The 18449-nt window shown below is 37.5% G+C and overlaps 1 protein-coding gene across 2 annotated transcripts in view; it reads right to left on the bottom strand.

Annotated features, from left to right (window-relative positions):
* The window catches only part of sipa1l3 (signal-induced proliferation-associated 1 like 3), a 90119-nt gene that overhangs the window by 40889 nt on the left and 30781 nt on the right, over positions 1-18449 (bottom strand). The window contains exons 2-3 of one of the 2 annotated variants that reach the window (XM_038306320.1): positions 11930-12014; positions 1267-1939 (exon numbers count right to left, since the gene is read on the bottom strand). In XM_038306320.1, coding sequence (XP_038162248.1) covers positions 1267-1740 — 474 coding nt within the window. In that variant the 5' untranslated portion in view covers positions 1741-1939; positions 11930-12014. The remainder of the gene's footprint in view (positions 1-1266; positions 1940-11929; positions 12015-18449) is intronic. The other variant, XM_038306321.1, reaches the window with a different exon arrangement.

The raw sequence follows: 18449 nt of genomic DNA, 5'->3' as shown, positions 1-18449 counted from the left end.
TTGGCACTGACCTGAACCCAATAAAGGTGTTGTCAAAAGGAAGATGAAAGACACAAATCCCAACAATGCTGATGACCTGAGGGCTATGATTAAAACAACTTTGTATCCCATTAAAGCTAGGCAAAACCACAGTAAATACATACAAATACAATTTGCAGTTGATATTTTTGGTCAATTCTTTAGTGCATATAGCACTATTGTCTTGAGATCATATGAAGTGCATGCACTGGGCTCCCCTGCATTATCTATATATTGTTTTGTTTGATGAATAATTTATTTTTCTTGTTTAAATACAGACTAGTGTAACATTTGTTTTTGAGCCGTTTTTATCATGTAAATGGAGGAAGAAAAAAACAATGCTGGCTTCAAGAATTGGCACAGAACTACCAGCAGAACTTACCAGGGGTCGGTTAGACTAATATTAAGATAATTGGTACCAGCAGCATTCTTAAAAATCTCGAGGAGAAGGTCAATCTCTGAGCCACAGGCTACTCGCCTCCTTTCAACACCGCATTAATGCAGTGATCCATGCAAAAGGAGGCCAAAACTAGTTTTGCGTGCATAGAAATAATTATACTTTTATTTATATGCATAGCATCATCATCATATCAATTTTCTGAAGCACTGAATTTGGGGTTTTAGCTGTTTATCATATGTTAACAACCCATCATAGGAGAAATTTCTTATAAAATGTCACCCTATGTGTAATTCCATTTACTTTCTGAGTGAAAAAGACTATTGAAATACTTGTATATTATACTGTCTGAAATAAATTCAAAGGATGGGGAGGGGATAAATAAAAATGCTTTTAGTATCCACCTAAAAGTGAAATAGACCTCCTAAACAATGAGTGTTTTTAATAATTTAAACCTATCTAAAAAGTATTTAATATCACAGAAGCGCATATGGCAGCAACTGCTTCTACATGAGCACAATTGTGAATATTTCTCTATAAAACAGACAGAAAAAAAGCAAACTAAACTCATTAGAGATAAGTTAATATTTTCATGTCTCCTTGTGAGAAAACTATTTCTAAGCCCATAAATGCTGTAAATACAGCTTGCATGGCAAAGCATGGCAGTTTGCAGGCCAACCCAAACTGATTTCCATCTGTGGACCTCATTAACAAGAGGTTTGTGTTGAAAAACTGGACTATAGCCACTAGGAAACAACACATCCTATTCTTCTCAACTCGACTGAGAAGCACTGCCCTGTATGAAAAAAAAAAAAGGAAAAAAAAAACTAAGAGAAAGTTTTGAGGCTTACCTCATTTTCATCCTGTTCGCTAAGTGTCACTTCGCTGTTGGAGCGCTGTCTCAGTGGTGGGAAGACTCTCAGACTGAGAGGTGAAACTCTTTCACCGATGAAGCCTCCGCCTCTGAACTCCACCTCCTTCGACCACCTGCGGGGCAGCCTGGCGACCCCTCCTCGCACCAGCCGAGCATCGGATGACAGCACCGAGGATGTGATGGAGCAGTCATCGTAGTGGTGGATGCCATTCTGCCCGTTTTCAAGTAGCGACTCCCGAGACTGCGCCCAACGAGGAGGCCATTCCGCAATTCGTGCACGAACACCCATTTTGGGAACAGAGATGCGAGGTTGGATCGTCGGTTCGGTGGGGCAGAGTACTGGGTGGCCATTAGGGGTGTGACGAAGTAGAGTGTTCTGGGGTAACCCTCCGCCTCCATCTAGAAGGTCTGAAGAGTTGCAGGTTACCCCTCTGTCTCTGTAGGTGTTCATGACGCCCTGGGAGAGCTCAGGGCCGGTGGGCTGGCTTCTGGCATCCCATCTCAGGAGGGGTGCTAGAGAGGGGCCCCACACACACTCTGCTAATGGTGTTGGGGCCTCTTGTCCCCAGAAACATTGCTTTCCACGGGGAGATTTTCAGTGGTGCATAATGGGATCAGTATAGATCCTCGCTTTTGGTTTATTCAGTTTTCTGCAAAAAAAGAAAAACATATACAGAGGAATTAATCCAACAAATGAAGAATAATTATATGGAATAATTGTCAAAAGTTTAAATAAAAGAGCTTGCATAACCTAAATATTATCCACAGAGCCAAATGGAGGCTGAGCTTTGGATTTGGGAGGGCGACTTACTCAGCTGTAAAATGCTATAAGACTGATAAACCCGAGATAAAATAAGGAGGAAGAATATAATGGAGAATCTCTCCCACTGAGACTAATCTTCAAGAGGTTGACATGAAATAATTATCACTCAATCCTGTGTTTGTGCCTTCATGAAGTGACACTCGCAACAGCACCACATTGCTAAAGAGTTAAACCGCTAAAACACTTAAATCCTGGAACATTGAGGGACCTAAACAAAGGACAGCAAACAAAAAAAGAGGAAAATTTTGACACAAGATTTGATGCTTGTTCATAAAATAAAAGAAGTGAAACCCTGCTCCTCTATAGAGCAATGATAGACAGTTACATATTTGTGAATGTAACAAGGAAGAATTAATACCAGAAGACAGAAAAGGGCAGCACTGACGAGGCATGAGCCAGAGGGGTGAGGTCGGGTGAAGCCAGAAATAGAGCGACGGGAAAAAGTCAAGAAGGAACACAGCGCATTGCTCAGTGAACCACATGGATGTGCCTTGATACGACCGTCTCACAGCATCAAATCTTAACCCGATGGATTTTCAAGGACAACAGCTCGTTCACAGGCATGTTATGTCTCTAGCAATGCTTCAGATGCCAACCAATAATAATGTTATTGATGATATTTGGATTAACGATTTAACAATAAGTTTGGAAAATAATGTTTTTCATTATTAAATGTAATCATTAAAGACAAAAGGTAAAAAGCCAAACCTTTTGGTTTGCATTGTTTAGAGTTAACCTCTTAAAGGGGAACACCGTTCTTTTTACATTGGCCCCTTGATTTTACATTATTACATCATGTTCACTCACCCATATTAGTTTTGTGTCATTTGGAGCTGTTCTAAAGATATTCCATTTTGTAATACCCAAGTAACGTCTTCCTAGTGTTCCTAGGGGCAACAAGTTAAAGGCAAAAAAAAAAAACTGTTCATAAATGATTCTTTACGGTACGCCAGCATTCATAACGTAGGCGAATCACTGTCCCCCAGACATCCACGGTTATATTTTTTTATATTTAAACATATACTATGCTTAATTCATCTATCTGTACTGAACTCTATTTTCAGATTAAAGCTCTTATATTCATAAGTCTCTCCTCAATTTATATATTTTTTTTAAACAAAGCAGAGTGTGTATGACGTCATCCATCAACTGGGTTTTATGGGTTTTTATGCCACAGTTTGAGCTGTATTTTCTGAAGCTTAAATGACAGTCCTTGTGAAATTAATATGATTACTGGAATTAAAAATATTTGTTGAGATGCACCGATCCAGCCTATCAGAGATTAGAATTTGCCAAATTTTCCTTGATTAGCTCTAATAGGTTCTCAGCAGGTCCAGTACTTAGAAGTACAGAAAATTCTTTGTAGTTGATTAAAATACATCAAATCATAAACTTCTCTCGGTTTCTTAATTAATAAAAATGTGATTAATTTTAGGAATATATTCTTTAATATGTAAAAATAAAAAACCTTTTAATTCCTTCATTTTCTGTGTAAATCAAAGTGTTCTTTCAAGGAGTAAGCAGGGCAATTTTCTTTGTGCTTTTATGAGTTATTGTTAGAAGAAATGATCCATAACCAGCACCTCAAAGAAAAACAGATAATTGCTGTTATCAAAGGAAAAACAATGTTTGGTATATATTTAAAAAGCTTAAGATAGCCCTGTGGGAGGCCTTTTGTTTCCTTTCTTCTGCACTGTTACTTGTATTTGAGATCTGAGTTATTTTTTTCAGACTGTACCAACTGAGACCTCACAAAAACAAACGGCAGCATTTTAAATTAAAGAATACAATATGGAAATGATGCTCATAAGCATCTGTGAGGTTTGGTTATTTGAAATGAGGGATTCAGATAGATGTGAAAACATAAAATATGCTTAATTCATCCATCTGTACTGAACTCCATTTTCAGATTAAAGCTCTTATCTTCATAAGTCTCTCCTCAAGCTGCAGAGGTCACTCAGTGAGTTGGGTTAATATGCACAAGAACACCATCAGCAGACACTGCTACTTTCTAGCACTCACAATAAAATCCATCTGATGTTGTGTTCACAATAAAATAACATTACTTATGTGTAAATCCCAGAGTTCTTAGAGGTATATTTTGTCACTAATTAACAGGTTTCTTTTCTCCCAACCCAAAACTGCTATTTTGAAGCAGGTTTAACATTTGAGATTCAAATGATCAAATAAACATACTTCAATCTACATTTTGCTATATCTAGAATTTGTAAATCTAGTAATTAAATCAAAGTTCATCGTTATTAAATATTTCGAAAAGATGAGACACTTGAAAAGAGTTTCAAAAAATATAACAAAATCAAATACATTTTCTAAGAGATACTAAGAAAATGTGCAGCACTTTTGTTACCCAAAAGTGTTACCCCTGTTATAGTGTTAATAACCAGGTTATTTAAGGAAGTATTACCTTTGATCTCGTCCTCCATTTTAGATGTGATTAATCTATCCCTGTTACAGGAATATGTACCAAAGGCTTTTAAGGTAGCTGTAAAGAAACTGTCTGTTGACCCAGATGACTTGGTCAATTATAGACCTATATCCACTCTTCTTTTCGTATCTTTTCTCACTTTCTTCAGAAAGTGGTTGTCAAAGAAGTGTGACCACCTACACCATAATGAACTTTTTGAAGAGTTTCAGTCTGGCTTTAGATCTCATCATAGCACCGAAACAGCTCTGGTCACCATAATAATTGACTTATATCTGTGCTCGTCCTGTTGGATCTCAGCGCTGCACTTGATACAGTTGATCATATTATTATTTTAGAAAGACTTGAATATTTTGTAGGAATTAAAGGAACAGCACTAGACTGGTTTAAATCATATTTATCTGATCAATTTTAGTTTGTTAACATTAATGACAAATATTTCTCATGCTCAAGGATTACCTGTGGAGTACCACAGAGATCAGTGCTAGGGCCAATTCTCTTTACTATATCGGCTCCCAATCGGTAGAATTATTAGACAGCATGGGATTCATTTTTACTGTTATGCTGATGATTAGGGTTGGGCATTTTCACCAAAGTCCTGAACCGATTTGATTTTGATTCATACAGTTCTAAATCGATTAATTTCGATTCAATCTCTTTTTACAATAATGAAAGTGGTTCAACTGTGTTTCAAAACACTCATGTATTTTATTTTTTCCTGTCATATTAAACACAAAGTGCAAACTTGAGATGTGAAAAAACTGTCTAAAAAGTGCAAACTTGTTTGTGAAAAGTGAAAAAGTGAAGGCTCAATCGAGCAAGCAGACGTGACACAGCGAGGACACAGCAGACATGCATGAGCTGCATTATCTCCACTACACAAACCATATTTGCAGCCTGTCTGTAACAACTACAGGGTGTTTGCTGGTCAGCCTCCATTTGTTAATGTCTTCAATCAACCTAATAGCTATATTTGCAGCTGTCTGACTTGAAGTATTTTGAGTGCATCTTTCCTGCTCATTTGAATGTGAATGTCACGCACGTCACTATAAAACTAATCAATCTCATTCCCTAGACATCGATTTTGCAAAAATGTAAAGGAATCGATTCAAAATCGATCAAATCGATTTTTTTACCCAGCCCTACTGATGATACTCAGCTATAACTGTCTATTAATCCAGATGAAGCTAACCCATTACATAAATTACAGACATGTTTTGAAGACATAAAAACCTGGATGACTCTTAACTGTCTGCTCCTGAATCCAGACAAAACAGAAGTTATAGTCTTTGGACCAGAGTCTGAAAAATAAGCTGATTAGTCAGTCACTTCATTTGGATGGGATTCAACTGATTTCAGATAATAAAGTAGAAAACGTTGTTGTTATTTTTGGATCAGGACCTGTCTTTAAATTAAAGAGATTTTTAGAATTTTCTTTCTTTCATCTGCGCAATATTGCAAAAATTAGAAATATCCTGTCCAGGGATGATGCTAAGAAACTAGTCCATGCAATTGTTACTTCAAGGCTGGACTATTGTAATTCTTTACTATCAGGAAGTCCACAATCTGTAGTTAAAAGTCTTCAGCTGATCCAAAATGCTGCAGCCAGAGTTCTGATTAAAATTAAAAAGAGAGATCACATCTCTCATATCCTGGCTTCTCTTCATTGGCTTCCTGTTAAATCCAGAATAGAATTTAAAATCCTCCTTCTCACATATAAAGCCTTAAATGGCCAAGCTCTATCTTATATCAGAGATATAATTGTTCCTTATGTTCCTAACAGAGCACTTGGCTTTCAATCTGCAGGTTTACTAGTGGTTCCTAGAATTTCTAAAAGTAGAATGGGAGGCAGATCTTTTAGTTATCAGGCTCCTCTCCTGTGGAACCAACTACCAGTTTTAGTCTGTGAGGCAGACACCCTGTCTACTTTTAAGGCTAGGTTTAAAATTGTGCTTTTTAATAAAACTTCTAGTTAGAGGGGCTCAGGTTATCCTGACCGATCTCTATAGTTATTCAACTTTAGGCTTAGACTTCTGGAGGACATAGACTTTTCATCATTCTATCTCTGTTCTCCCACTCTGCAGATTCTGTTAGTTCAATCTCTAATGCTATATGTTCTCTCTGTTTTTTTTACAAGGGGGTTTTGTTTCACAATATACAACATACCTGGGCCCTGGCTGAATCTATTTTTAGGTTGGATTAATAATTCACTATACTAAACACATCATAGCATCAATCATCTAATTTACAGCTAACAGAATCTCACGTTGAGCAAGTAGCCACACTGATGCGTCACATCTTTGTTCATAAAAAAGGCAAAGCATTTCTAAGCCAAAGGCTCCTGCCCTGATCAGGCTTTCTGACAGAGTCTGTCCTCATTCAAAAGGCCGTCCTGTGATCCACTATGAGACCCGATCCCAGATTATCCGCCCCAGCTGCAGAGGTTGGAGAATGGCTTCATTATGTGGTTCATGAAAGAGGCAATGAGAGAGCACAGCCTCATTTATCGGTCAGAATCACACCTACCGGTATGTTAACACTGAGCCCAACTCTGAGCCGCAGCCTGGAACATCATTTAAATACATTTTACTTTGTGTTATTATGCAACAATTAATCTCAGAAAATATTAATTGAATAAAGAAATGAAAAAAATCTTCCTCTGTTACTGTGAGAATTATGCAGACAGAGTTCAGAGCATAAAGAGCAGAAATTTCATGCATTTGAATTACTCTCATACAGTGATTAGTTAGTGTCAATTTTTGGCATCCCTGCAACGGCCTTACAACACACAACACTTTCCTTTTCTGCACCCTGGCTCTGACTTGCCTAACATGAGACAGACTTGGCGCATGCACCACAGACGTGCACCCAGGCTGCTAATTACGCTGGAGAGATGGTAGTAATGACAGAGCAAGTAGAGAGGGGCAGCTCGCAAAGAAATGAACGTAATCACTGTGGAGGAGGTGCTGCTGCTACTGCTCAGTCACAGCAACGAGAAGGCCTCAGATGAGCAAAAACTGAATAAAGGTGAACATATCAGTGATGAGGATGTATCTATCAACCACAACAACCAACATTCACATAATACAGGGATGTTTTTATTAAGAATGGAAGGGTTCTGGCATTCAACAAAAGATTTAATATGGCGTAAAATAATCAAACCAAGCTAAATAGAACGTATCAGCAACAGCTACAGAATCTGGCTAAGTAAAGCATAAAAATTTAAGAGAGTGATGAAGATTAAGCGCAGGTTTGAAGAGCATATGGTGGCATATGTGACTGGCAGATGGAAGCGAGCAGAATGTGACACACAACCCAATGCAGCATTTGTCAGAGGGCAGCGTGTCCAGCATTCACATCATTGGTCCTTATTCAGCAACTTTATTTTAATTAAAAGCATCACATCACAAATTAGAAATCAGCAGCTTATGGTCTAAACCTGTAAAAATATGAAAGAAGTTTCCAGAATTCCTGTTGGGTGGTCACCAGTAGTTTCAGTTTAAATATCCCTGCACAAAATCTTAATAAAAACCACACAAGGAATCCTTTATCTCAGCTCCTGTTTTTCAAGTATTACGGTACTTCAATACAATCAGAATGAGTAAAAATAAGATAACCAGATTAAGGAAAAAAAAGAATTGTTATGCATTTTTTCTAATCAACATCAAACAAATCGGTAAAACAAGTTTCCCAATGAATGTCTTTTTTAAATTAAGTTTAAACAATACAGATCATGCATACACCAGTGGCAATTTCTCAATGAATACTAAGGAGAACAAACCTCTCTTGTAAATTTAGAAAAAAAAAAATTTGAAAAAACATGCCTTCTTTAAATTTCTAAATGCAGCCATTAAACTGCATTAAATTTGTTTTAAAATGAGCACATTTAATACAGTTTAACAGCTGCAGGACACTGCCCGTCAGTCTCTATGAGAAATCCCTGTTGAAGATTGCGGCTCCGTACACTGAAGCATCATCTATAGACATCCAGTGATTTAGCTCATAAAGATCACCACTATCAAGACTGTGGAGAAACTTCAGGAAAGAAATGACTGTTGCTCTCGAATGACATGAAGTCGCTTTGATAAAATTGTAAATGGCTCTGTTTTCTACTTCCTCCTGTAGTGTGGTGTTGTTAGCTTGCTGTTTCTGTTTGATCAAATTTGATCAGGGGTCATATCAGGTCACATTTCATAAAGGCAACTTGACAAAGTGGAGACCAAAGCCAACATAAATGTAAATTGGACTAATACAAAACAAACAAACAAACAAAAAACACTATGGAAGGATATAGTTTTTTTGGTACTGTATATCAACTACCACTTTTCTGAACAGCACATTTATAACGAGAACAAAAAAGACATTATCATATTTTAATTTCTGTCTAGAGTGCATTTACAGAAAATATATTTAAGAGTTTCCTTCAACAACTAAGAAATCTGAATCAACATCACTCTTATCACAAGTAACTGTCCACGATGCTGTGAGATACCACAGCTTTCTCAATGAGGTGCTAAAAGGTCAGAGCTGTTTTTAGTGGAACTGATCACACATTTTATGGCTTGAATGTTTCCTTGTTACCTAGAGCTCACACAACAACTGAGGCCATCTGTCTGCTTTTCCCTGAGGTGACCAAAGGACTAACTTGATTTACTTCCTCTGTAATTGATTTATTATGCTAATATAGTTGTTGATGTGCTGCTGTCATGCATACTAAATGACAATTTACAGCTTTGGGTGTAAAAGAAAAAGAAGCTACAGGAGAACCTTCACTAAGAAGAACAGTTTAAAAATGATGAGGTACTAATAACATAAGTGTCCTTGTGTTATCCTGCTGGTTAAATATGATAATTTGCTCGTTTTTAATGCTGAGAAAGAAATTCCACAGTAGTTAGAAAAGTCTAAGAGGAAAGGCTAAACACAACAGTAATATGTGGAGAGCATGCTGGAAGGAAGTGCTCTGCTGAAGCCTCTGGCTCTGCTCTATATTGGGCCTGTAAGGCTGTTTGGGTTATCTGGAGGCGACATCTCTGTCTCTCAGACCGGAGAGCTACCAAGCTGCACTACTCTCACTGTCGCCCTGCTTTCCTCAACTTTTCCCATCCTTGCCGTCAATGTCTTTGCTCATTTCCGTCTACATTGTTCGGTCAAATCCTGCTGAATATTTTTGTGTCACTTTCATTCGTCTGTTTGTCAGGCTGTTGTCCCATGACACCAGGACAGCTCACGAGGGGAAGGAAAGAATAAAGTAGAAAGATTAATTTAGCTTGAACAAAATGTCGAACTTCATGGTAAGAACTCTAATGATTTTGAACTTTGAAGGAGAATCATTGACTGTTGCTCAACAGTTCTCATTTACTGTTCTATTTGGATGTAAGGTTAAAAAAAATGAAAAGCAAATGCATAAATTATTTACTAAATATTTCTTTCCGACACCGAAAACACTACAAACATGTAAGAGAAAGCTACAGTGGAAAAAATACAACAAAATAGTACAATTTTGCGCTCATCCAGTATTTCTGACGCCAACTGCATTAACAGACTGCAAACTGACAAATGAATCAACTTGATCATTGGTAATATCTAAAATTGAGATTAAAACTCAGTTAAGATGCAGCCTAAATAACACAGCTAGGATGTGTGGCTCAATCTCTGTACCTGACTCTAGGATTTTATGTTTTTGTCAGAGGCCACAGATCCATCCCTGGTTTAAACAGCATTGTCCTGTGTTGTGATTGGTCATATTTTCACATATTTAGCCTACGACACAGTTGACAGAAAAACTTTTTGAAAACTTTAATAATCTCCTTAACAAACACTGAATCAAAGGTGAACAACACACAGCAGTATGACTGAGCAGTGCTGGGAGCTTCTTAAACATAAGTAGAAAAATCAACATTAAATGTTTGAAATTAAAATGTTTTGGATCAGAAAAGGCGCTATCGGCATATTCTTACAATTAGATTTAAGAATATCGATATGAAGACGACCGATTTCAATCGCAGATTGTTGCATTTTTGGGTGTCCCCAAAATATGCGGACGAATCAACTGGACAACAGAGGTGAGGTTTCTAAATTCAGGCAGGAGCAGCAGGGAATCAGTGTGAGAACAGCAGATTAGAGAGCTCCATAACCAGAACAAGCCAGCCAGCAATGCCGCCTTTTGTAGCTAAGGAACAACAGTGGTAGACGTGGCAGGATTTCGCTGCAGGAGAAGGGGTGAGGAGCACAGTGGTACCTCAGAGAGGCCTGCCGGGAAACAGAGTACTGAAGGCCCAGAAGAGGCTACAGCTGCCCCAGGCTAACAAGAGGCTAACTGTGAAAGATCGAAGCAGAACAGCGGAGGATAGGATTAGTCCACCTAGGATGTGGAGTGGCTGCGGCTTAATGTGGGGAGGATGGCGTGACGTCATAGGAGCCCGCTAGGGCAACAGAGCATGAAGAGACGTCGGCAGGCCAAGGCTAGCATCTAGCATCAAGAGGCTAACTGCTGGAGATGGACAGAGGACCACTGAGAATCAGCGGAGCCTGCAGCCAGAATGAGCGGCAGAGTAGGATAAGAGAAGGCAGCAGCTGGTCTGTGCTGGAGGCAGGACCCGAAACCAAATTAAAATAGCTTTTTTAAAAGCCACCCACAAACCTCTAAACAGCAATCTCTGCTTCAACCATTATTTTCTGTCTTCCATTATCTTTTTAAAAAGCTAATCTCTGTGGCCTCCTTCATTAAATCAATGGTCAATACATAATACTTTCTCTTTCTAATCGACAAATTTTTTGAGTTTTTAACTGCACTAGTAGCTAATTTTTATGGACAGAAGGCTGACAGGAAAGGGGGTATGAGAGAGGGGGAGAGACATGCAGCAAAGGACCACAGGTCGGAGTCGAACCCGGGTCATCGCGTCACGGACTAAGACCTCCATGCATGGGTAGTGTATGCCAACCACTGCGCCACCGAAGCACACCCAACAATTTTTATACTTGTCAATGTATTGAAGAATTTATGAATTTGATGCTGTGATCGAATGTAAATAAACTTTGTCATCACCTAACAAGATAAGTAAAGTGGACGTCGCGGAGGCCATTTTAGATCATGACTATTGTTGGAGGAAAGAGGTAGTGCAGGGTCAGGGAGGTTGAAGCTGCATTCTGACCATTTGATGTCACTGAAAACTACACATTGTAACTTTAATCATATTTAGAGTCAAAATCACAAAAAATCTGGAAGTGAAAACTACTATAAGAAAATGAAGAAGAAAGGGCCTCAAATGTTAAAGCTGACACAGGCACAAAACTTGAATAATTAAAGTTGGATATTACTTCTAACCTTTTATGAGCTCTAATATCTATAATGTTTAGCAGGAGGAACAATCTTACCTTTCCTGCCTTCAGCTGTGCAGATAAAGCCAGTGAGGTAAAGCCCGGAGTGACTGAGCGAGCAGATGAAGATCCGTACTTTAGTCTGTTGAGATAAAAATGTAAAACAAAAGTTCCATAAAACTAAAGTCAACTTCTCCTTGTATTGACAGCAGCAGATAGGGAAGTCCAGGGCTGTTTTTGGTAAACATAATAAAATTAAGTGCAGGCAAATTTTAAATGGGATGAGTCAACATAAAAAGTGTGCTATATGAAGTGCTTTAGAGATCTTTTTATTTCCGTTTATAGCGTGGGGTCATATAGATTATGGGTGTGCAGACTTGTTACCACAAAGCTGCTGTAATCAGTTTCATGTTCAAATGTCATCTACATGGATCCAGCTATTGTTTGTGAGGATTCTGAACAGATTTGCCTGAGGCTGTCTATCTGTGCTACATCTGCAGTGTAAACAAGTCTCCATTGACACAGCCATTATCTTTCACTCAAACATAGATATAAACTCCTTTTTATGTAGGTGAAGATTAATTCTGTCTTTTAATCTTTAAAAAATGCCACAAAGATGACAATACACACAGTAAACTCAGTCTCTTCAGTTTTGCTTTCCAACTGTTCCTTTATCCGACTCAAGTAGGGCTGAATCAATTAATCGGATTAACTGTGATTAATTGAATATTGAAATAATCATGAATTAATGTAGTAATTGATTATTCATTAATTGGAGTATAGAGAATTGAAAACATTGCTTTAGCTGACAGAGCAACCCACTAATGGTATGATCCCACCGCATGCGCTTTGTTCAGCAAAAAAGAGCCTGCTGCTCCATTTTTGTAGCTTGGACACATTAAGGTCAGATATGCGTCAACAGCATATTTGGCGCATCCAATAAACTCTGACCAGATGCGTCTGATGCTTCTGTTACTTCTGTGTTCAATGGCAGAGAGATGCTTAACTAAATTTGCTGTGATAGGTGGGTAAAAAGCAGTCTTATTATATTTTTAAGTGAGAAAGTCCACCTCAAAACATTTTCTGTGCAGTCAGTTCATCAAGATTACAATCCTGCCTTCAAATATTTTTCACAGGTTTTCACATTTTAAGTTAATTGAGGCGTTGATAAACTTTTTCAGAGGAGTGATCATAGCGAACTACATCAGCTGTAAAATTCTGTAAAAAATCTTCTTTAAGGAACCTTTTGCTATCTAATTATTAGTCGGTTAATCACAAAAATAATCGATGGATTAATCGATTGCGGGTTGCAGGCTAGACTCAAGCAGCCTATCAGGAGATGGAAATAAGGAAGGCAACGTGGACTGATTAGAAGTTAATGGGCCTAAGAGTAGCAGAGAGGAGGGCATCAGTCAATGCAAGCAAAGGGGGAGGGGTGGGAATAAGCAAACATCATGTCCTAAGGGGGCCCATCATTAGTGTCTGGCAAATACAGTTCAAATCAATGCTGATCAATCAGAGTCCACTTATCCCGTCACACAATGCATAATAACACAGGGGGGAAGGAGGTAGGGGTGGATAAGGGTCAAGAAAGCCAGCAGCGTTAGCAGGAATTTCAAAATAAACTCCACATCAAAGCGTTCCAACTATGCCACAGACCACATTTTCATCTTACAATGTACCTATAAGGGATGCCCTGATATAAAAAAAAACACCCAAAAAGCTGACATTTACCATTTAATATATCATCTATTTTCCATACTCTTTGGTCGTTGTGTAAAAGCAAACCGCAACGCTAAAATTGCTCCCCTGCTTCTGTTACACACCCCCAATCGCACAAATCGTTATCGCCGTCACAATTCCAGCCCTTCCTCTATTCCTGACATATAAACGGAAACTAGTTTGACATAAACATAGGTTGCTAATAGGAACAGTTTTAACTAATCAGTCCAACAGTAATATGTTTAAAAATGATGTTAGTACCGATAAACTGTTAATCCCTAATAGCACTTGTACATTTAGACTTTTTTTATTCAGAAGTCTGTAAATCGTGGGTCCTTTTATAACAGCCTGCCATAAGTCAGTACTTTTGGAACCATTGTTAACTGTAACAACTGCAATAATTAGATCCTCTTCTAGAGACTGATTCCATTTTCTGGTTTATGCAATAAATATATCCAGCTTTTCATCATATCTGATCAGCTTCTCTGATCCACTTGTTCCATTTACCATGTGGAAATTGGTCACATGTGACCAGAACATCTTAATCTACATTAAGGACAGCGCGATATGGCTGAAAAATCTATCACGGTCTATAAACATTTCATATCAGTCAATAGCGACAATTATTGTTGGATGTTTTTGTTAACTACTAGAAATAAAGACCAGGGTAAAAAAAATCTGACGCTCTAATTTCAACTCTAATCAAATTTAAATATAATCTTACATCTTTAAAAATAGGTCATCTTTACTACCAACCTCACTTTGTTTGGCCTATATCCCCCAGAATGCCATGCAGATGTGGTTGGAGGTCCGCACAACTGTTGCAAATTTTATTGGGCATATATTGTATTGATTAGGTGTCCCTCACAATATATATAGGTTTATTGCTTGGATGGGCCCTAATCATCATTCCCTGTGTTTTTTACATAGCTGGTGGCAGTTAATGGGGGGAAAAATTAAACCACATGGATCTCACAGGGCTTCTTTCTTTCCCAACTTTACACAAAGTTGAGTCAACCCCTGAATTAGGAGGATTATTAAGAAGGTCAGAAAGCTGGTTATGTTAAAAAAAAAAAAAAAAACAGGAGAAAAATCAAATGCCCTCCTAACATGATAAGTGAACCTCCTAGCAGCAGAGGAGATAAAGTTCCAGCAGGCATCAACATGCTACTGTCTGAGAGTAGATTCGAATGACAGCGACTGATTTCATCTTGAGCATCTGATGTATATTTAGTAGAAGAATGATTCTGTGAAGCACTGAGCACTGCCAGGCAGAATAAGTGTCAAACAGCAGGAACAGAGGTGGACCAACCCCTCAGCCATGTCTGATAAAAAGGATGAACTCAGTATAAATATGTTCATCTGTCAGAGGTTTTGCCAAAGAATATTGGAAGTCTTGTCTCATTATAGTGGATGCGCACTGTGCACAGAACAGATGAAACCAGGCCTGGGCTGGCTTGTTTACTCAGAAAGTGACTGTGAACGTTAATTAACCAGAGGACTTAAGTCCAAATTTTAACATGACAGGCTATTTTGGCTCCAACATGTTGAGGGAATATACAAAAAAAGATGAATATAAAACACAGACACATAAATAGAAAACAACTAAAGCACAAAGTAAATAAAATCTTGACATCCTATATACTGAAGAGTGAAAACAGACATGAAACACCAAGGGGATAAAACTGGAGGCACGCCAGCACCTTTACCAACACTGACATTTTGTCGTGGTTAAGATGGATTACTGTCAACTCCAGTGAACAACTCTTATTTTTCCCTGTCAGGCCTCCTCCACACTCACTCTACTTATAACATTCTCAGAGAACAGAGATTAGTGCCACACCTTTGTCACTTGAAATTTAAATGTGAATATAAAAAAAACAAACAAAAAAAAAACAACAGAAATTTATTTAAAATTCTAGTTTTGACCAAGACGGTGCAATATTTAAATGCTACTGGTTACAGTATTGCTTGGACTTCACCCACATTTGTTCGCTTAATTATAATGTTGTCCCCCCTGTTGTGGAACTTTAGCATTTTAGTGGCTAAAAACATCCATCCAGTGTAGGCATGGAGTTCTGAGAAACACCACGCAACTGTCCAGATATGCATGAACCTTCAAACCTTTGATGTTCAGCCATTCCATCCATTTTATCAGCAGATACCCACCTATACTGCATGCCATGTGACATTCAAAGCATGACTAAAAGGGCTTTAGACTTCAGAGAAGACGTGAAAAAAAGCATTCATTAACAAATTTCCCCTGTTGGTTATTGCAATTGATTTAATCAAATAATCTACTAAGAAATGATCTCGTTACATCTTTTAAGACGGTTCTTACTGGGAGTAGATGTGCAATAAATCTGTTAGCATGTTAAAAAACAAAACAAAAACAGAGACTTCCAAGTTAGATCTTACACCTTTCCAATACGGGACAAAAAAAAAAACAACAACAGAAGAGGTTAAATGAATATAACTGATTTCTGATTTATTGTTAAAAAAGGGACAGATTGTCTTTCAAACGTTCAAGCCTAATACGCCTCATCAGAGTTCTTCCGTCTATAGCAAGAAATATTTAACAATGTTGCTACTGTGCTATTTTCCTATACATTTTCCCATATATATATATATATATATATATATATATATATATATATATATATATATATATATATATATATATATATATATATATATAATGTATATAATGTATATATATGGGAAAATGAAGGACAGAAAAATGTCTGTATAATAGACAAACAAATAGGGGTATTGATAAAGGACATAACAAATTGACAGATGCAAGACAGAAGATCCATCCTACCTACAGCTATCAACATCTACAGCAACTCGTGAAAAAAAGTGATGGATGGATATTTATTGCATAATTTATAAGAAAAAGCTGATTTATTGTGAACATGATAAATTCCTATAAAGGACTTTTAGAAACAGCAAAAACTGGCAGTAATTACCAAATTATTAAATTTGAAATAAAAAAATATATCTTCCAATGTTGGTTCCTTTAGAGCAGGCATTCCCAAAGTTGGTCCTCTAGGGCCGCTGTCCAACAGGTTTTAGAGGTTTCCTTGCTCCATCACAGCTGATTTTAATTGGAAGCTGATTAACAGGCTTTTGCTAAAATGCAATCATCATAATCAGCTGTGCTGAAGCAGGGAAACCTCTAAAACCTGTACGACAGCTGCCATTGAGGAACGACAGTGGGGGTGCCTGTTAGAGTATCAACATCAGTAACTTTGATACTCAGATTATTACAGTGTTTAGTTCAATTCAGTGCAAACAAACAATAATGAATGAATGCCCACATGGACCACACCTAGATAAATAAATCCATATGAAATTATATTTTCTACACTCCTTTATACCTGGATATAATAAATCCTATTCTTTTTCAGAGTGCCTAAGAATACTGACTGTACTATATTCCAATTATAAAAATAGTATAATAGTAACATATGTTTTAAAATTTTCTCATTTTTATTCCAATAAATGTTTTTAAATGTATTAAAGGTTCTCTGGGATTTAAATCAGATGTCTTCAGCTTGTGGAAACTGAACACTTTCCCCCTGGTGTAGATTAAAACCTAAAAAGAGAAACTTAACAACATGAGTTTGAGTTTAAAAAGCATAAAACCCAAAATTACTTGCTAAACGTCTGTTACAGGAAATGGGCAGCTTTCTTTTGGAGAACTTTATCATTACAATTAGATAAAAATAAGCAGCAAATGTAATAAACCAGCCACTATTATGCAGGGACAGCTGGAGCTGCACGCTTGTCAGATATTCATGCTCGACTAATTGTAAAGAACATCTGGATTAATTTCTGCTCACCTGTCAAAATGTTGACAGCACTGAAGCAGACAGTTATATAGCTATAATAAATATACCTGTTATTTTTTATTTGTTGGGTTTATTGCAGATTAGTCGACAACTCCCCTGTAATAACTTAAAGCAAGGACAGACAGATGGTGAAGAGGAAAACTAATGATTTGTTCCCTTGTTTTCTAACCTCGTCACCGACACAATGCAGAATCAACAGTGATGTTATTGTTGTAAATAAAACTGTCTAGAGCCTTATCCAGTCCTGTATTTCATGTCACTAAGTGTAAAAATGCCTAATAGCTATTAAGCTGTTATAAAAAGTGATAAATGAGAATCATTTTTGCAAAACCATTAAAACCATCAAATCACATCCAAGCCATTTAATGACTAGAAGCAGTGGAGCGTAGACAAGTTTTCAACATGTTCCACTTTGAAACTGTTTCTGTGTTTTTAACGTTGCTTTCAGGCCACTGTTCAAACACGTCTTTCTACAGTACATCTGTAATGAAACTGTTTGGGCATGCCAACAAAGGATTATCAGAAGAGCCAAGAGGAACCTTTATTCAAAGCTGATAAAGATGCAGCTTAATCACTTCCCCTGTAGCAAGTCTCTCTTCTGAAGGCCACAAGTTCTTGTATTTCAGACATGGTTTATGGTTATATGCTATAAACTTTTGGTGAGATAAACATCAAAATATTTATTTAACCAGAGGAAGAGAACACTAATAACAGTTTTTATTTACTCATTTCATGTAACATTTCTTTTTTTTTTTGACGAAGAAGAAATCTGGTTTGCTTTGAAGACTAGGTTGAAGTTCTGGCTTGTTTCTACTAGTGATGGTGTGCCCTTAATTTGGGCTCCAAGCCTTCCTAATACCCTAATCTTTAGCTTTCACAGCTTCACTGTTAAATTCAAATCAGAACTCGGGCTGAATGACCTCAAAACAGGAAGAATACCTTCAGGCAGGATAAACACGTTGGTAAGAACTTAAAAGATTACTTTAAAAAAATTGACA

The sequence above is a fragment of the Cyprinodon tularosa genome, unplaced genomic scaffold, assembly GCF_016077235.1.
Source record: "Cyprinodon tularosa strain WSP-4 unplaced genomic scaffold, ASM1607723v1 ctg58, whole genome shotgun sequence".
Taxonomy (NCBI): Eukaryota; Metazoa; Chordata; class Actinopteri; order Cyprinodontiformes; family Cyprinodontidae; genus Cyprinodon; species Cyprinodon tularosa.
The sequence above is the reverse complement of the archived record's forward strand: the minus strand, read 5'-3'. Positions and strand labels throughout refer to the sequence as shown.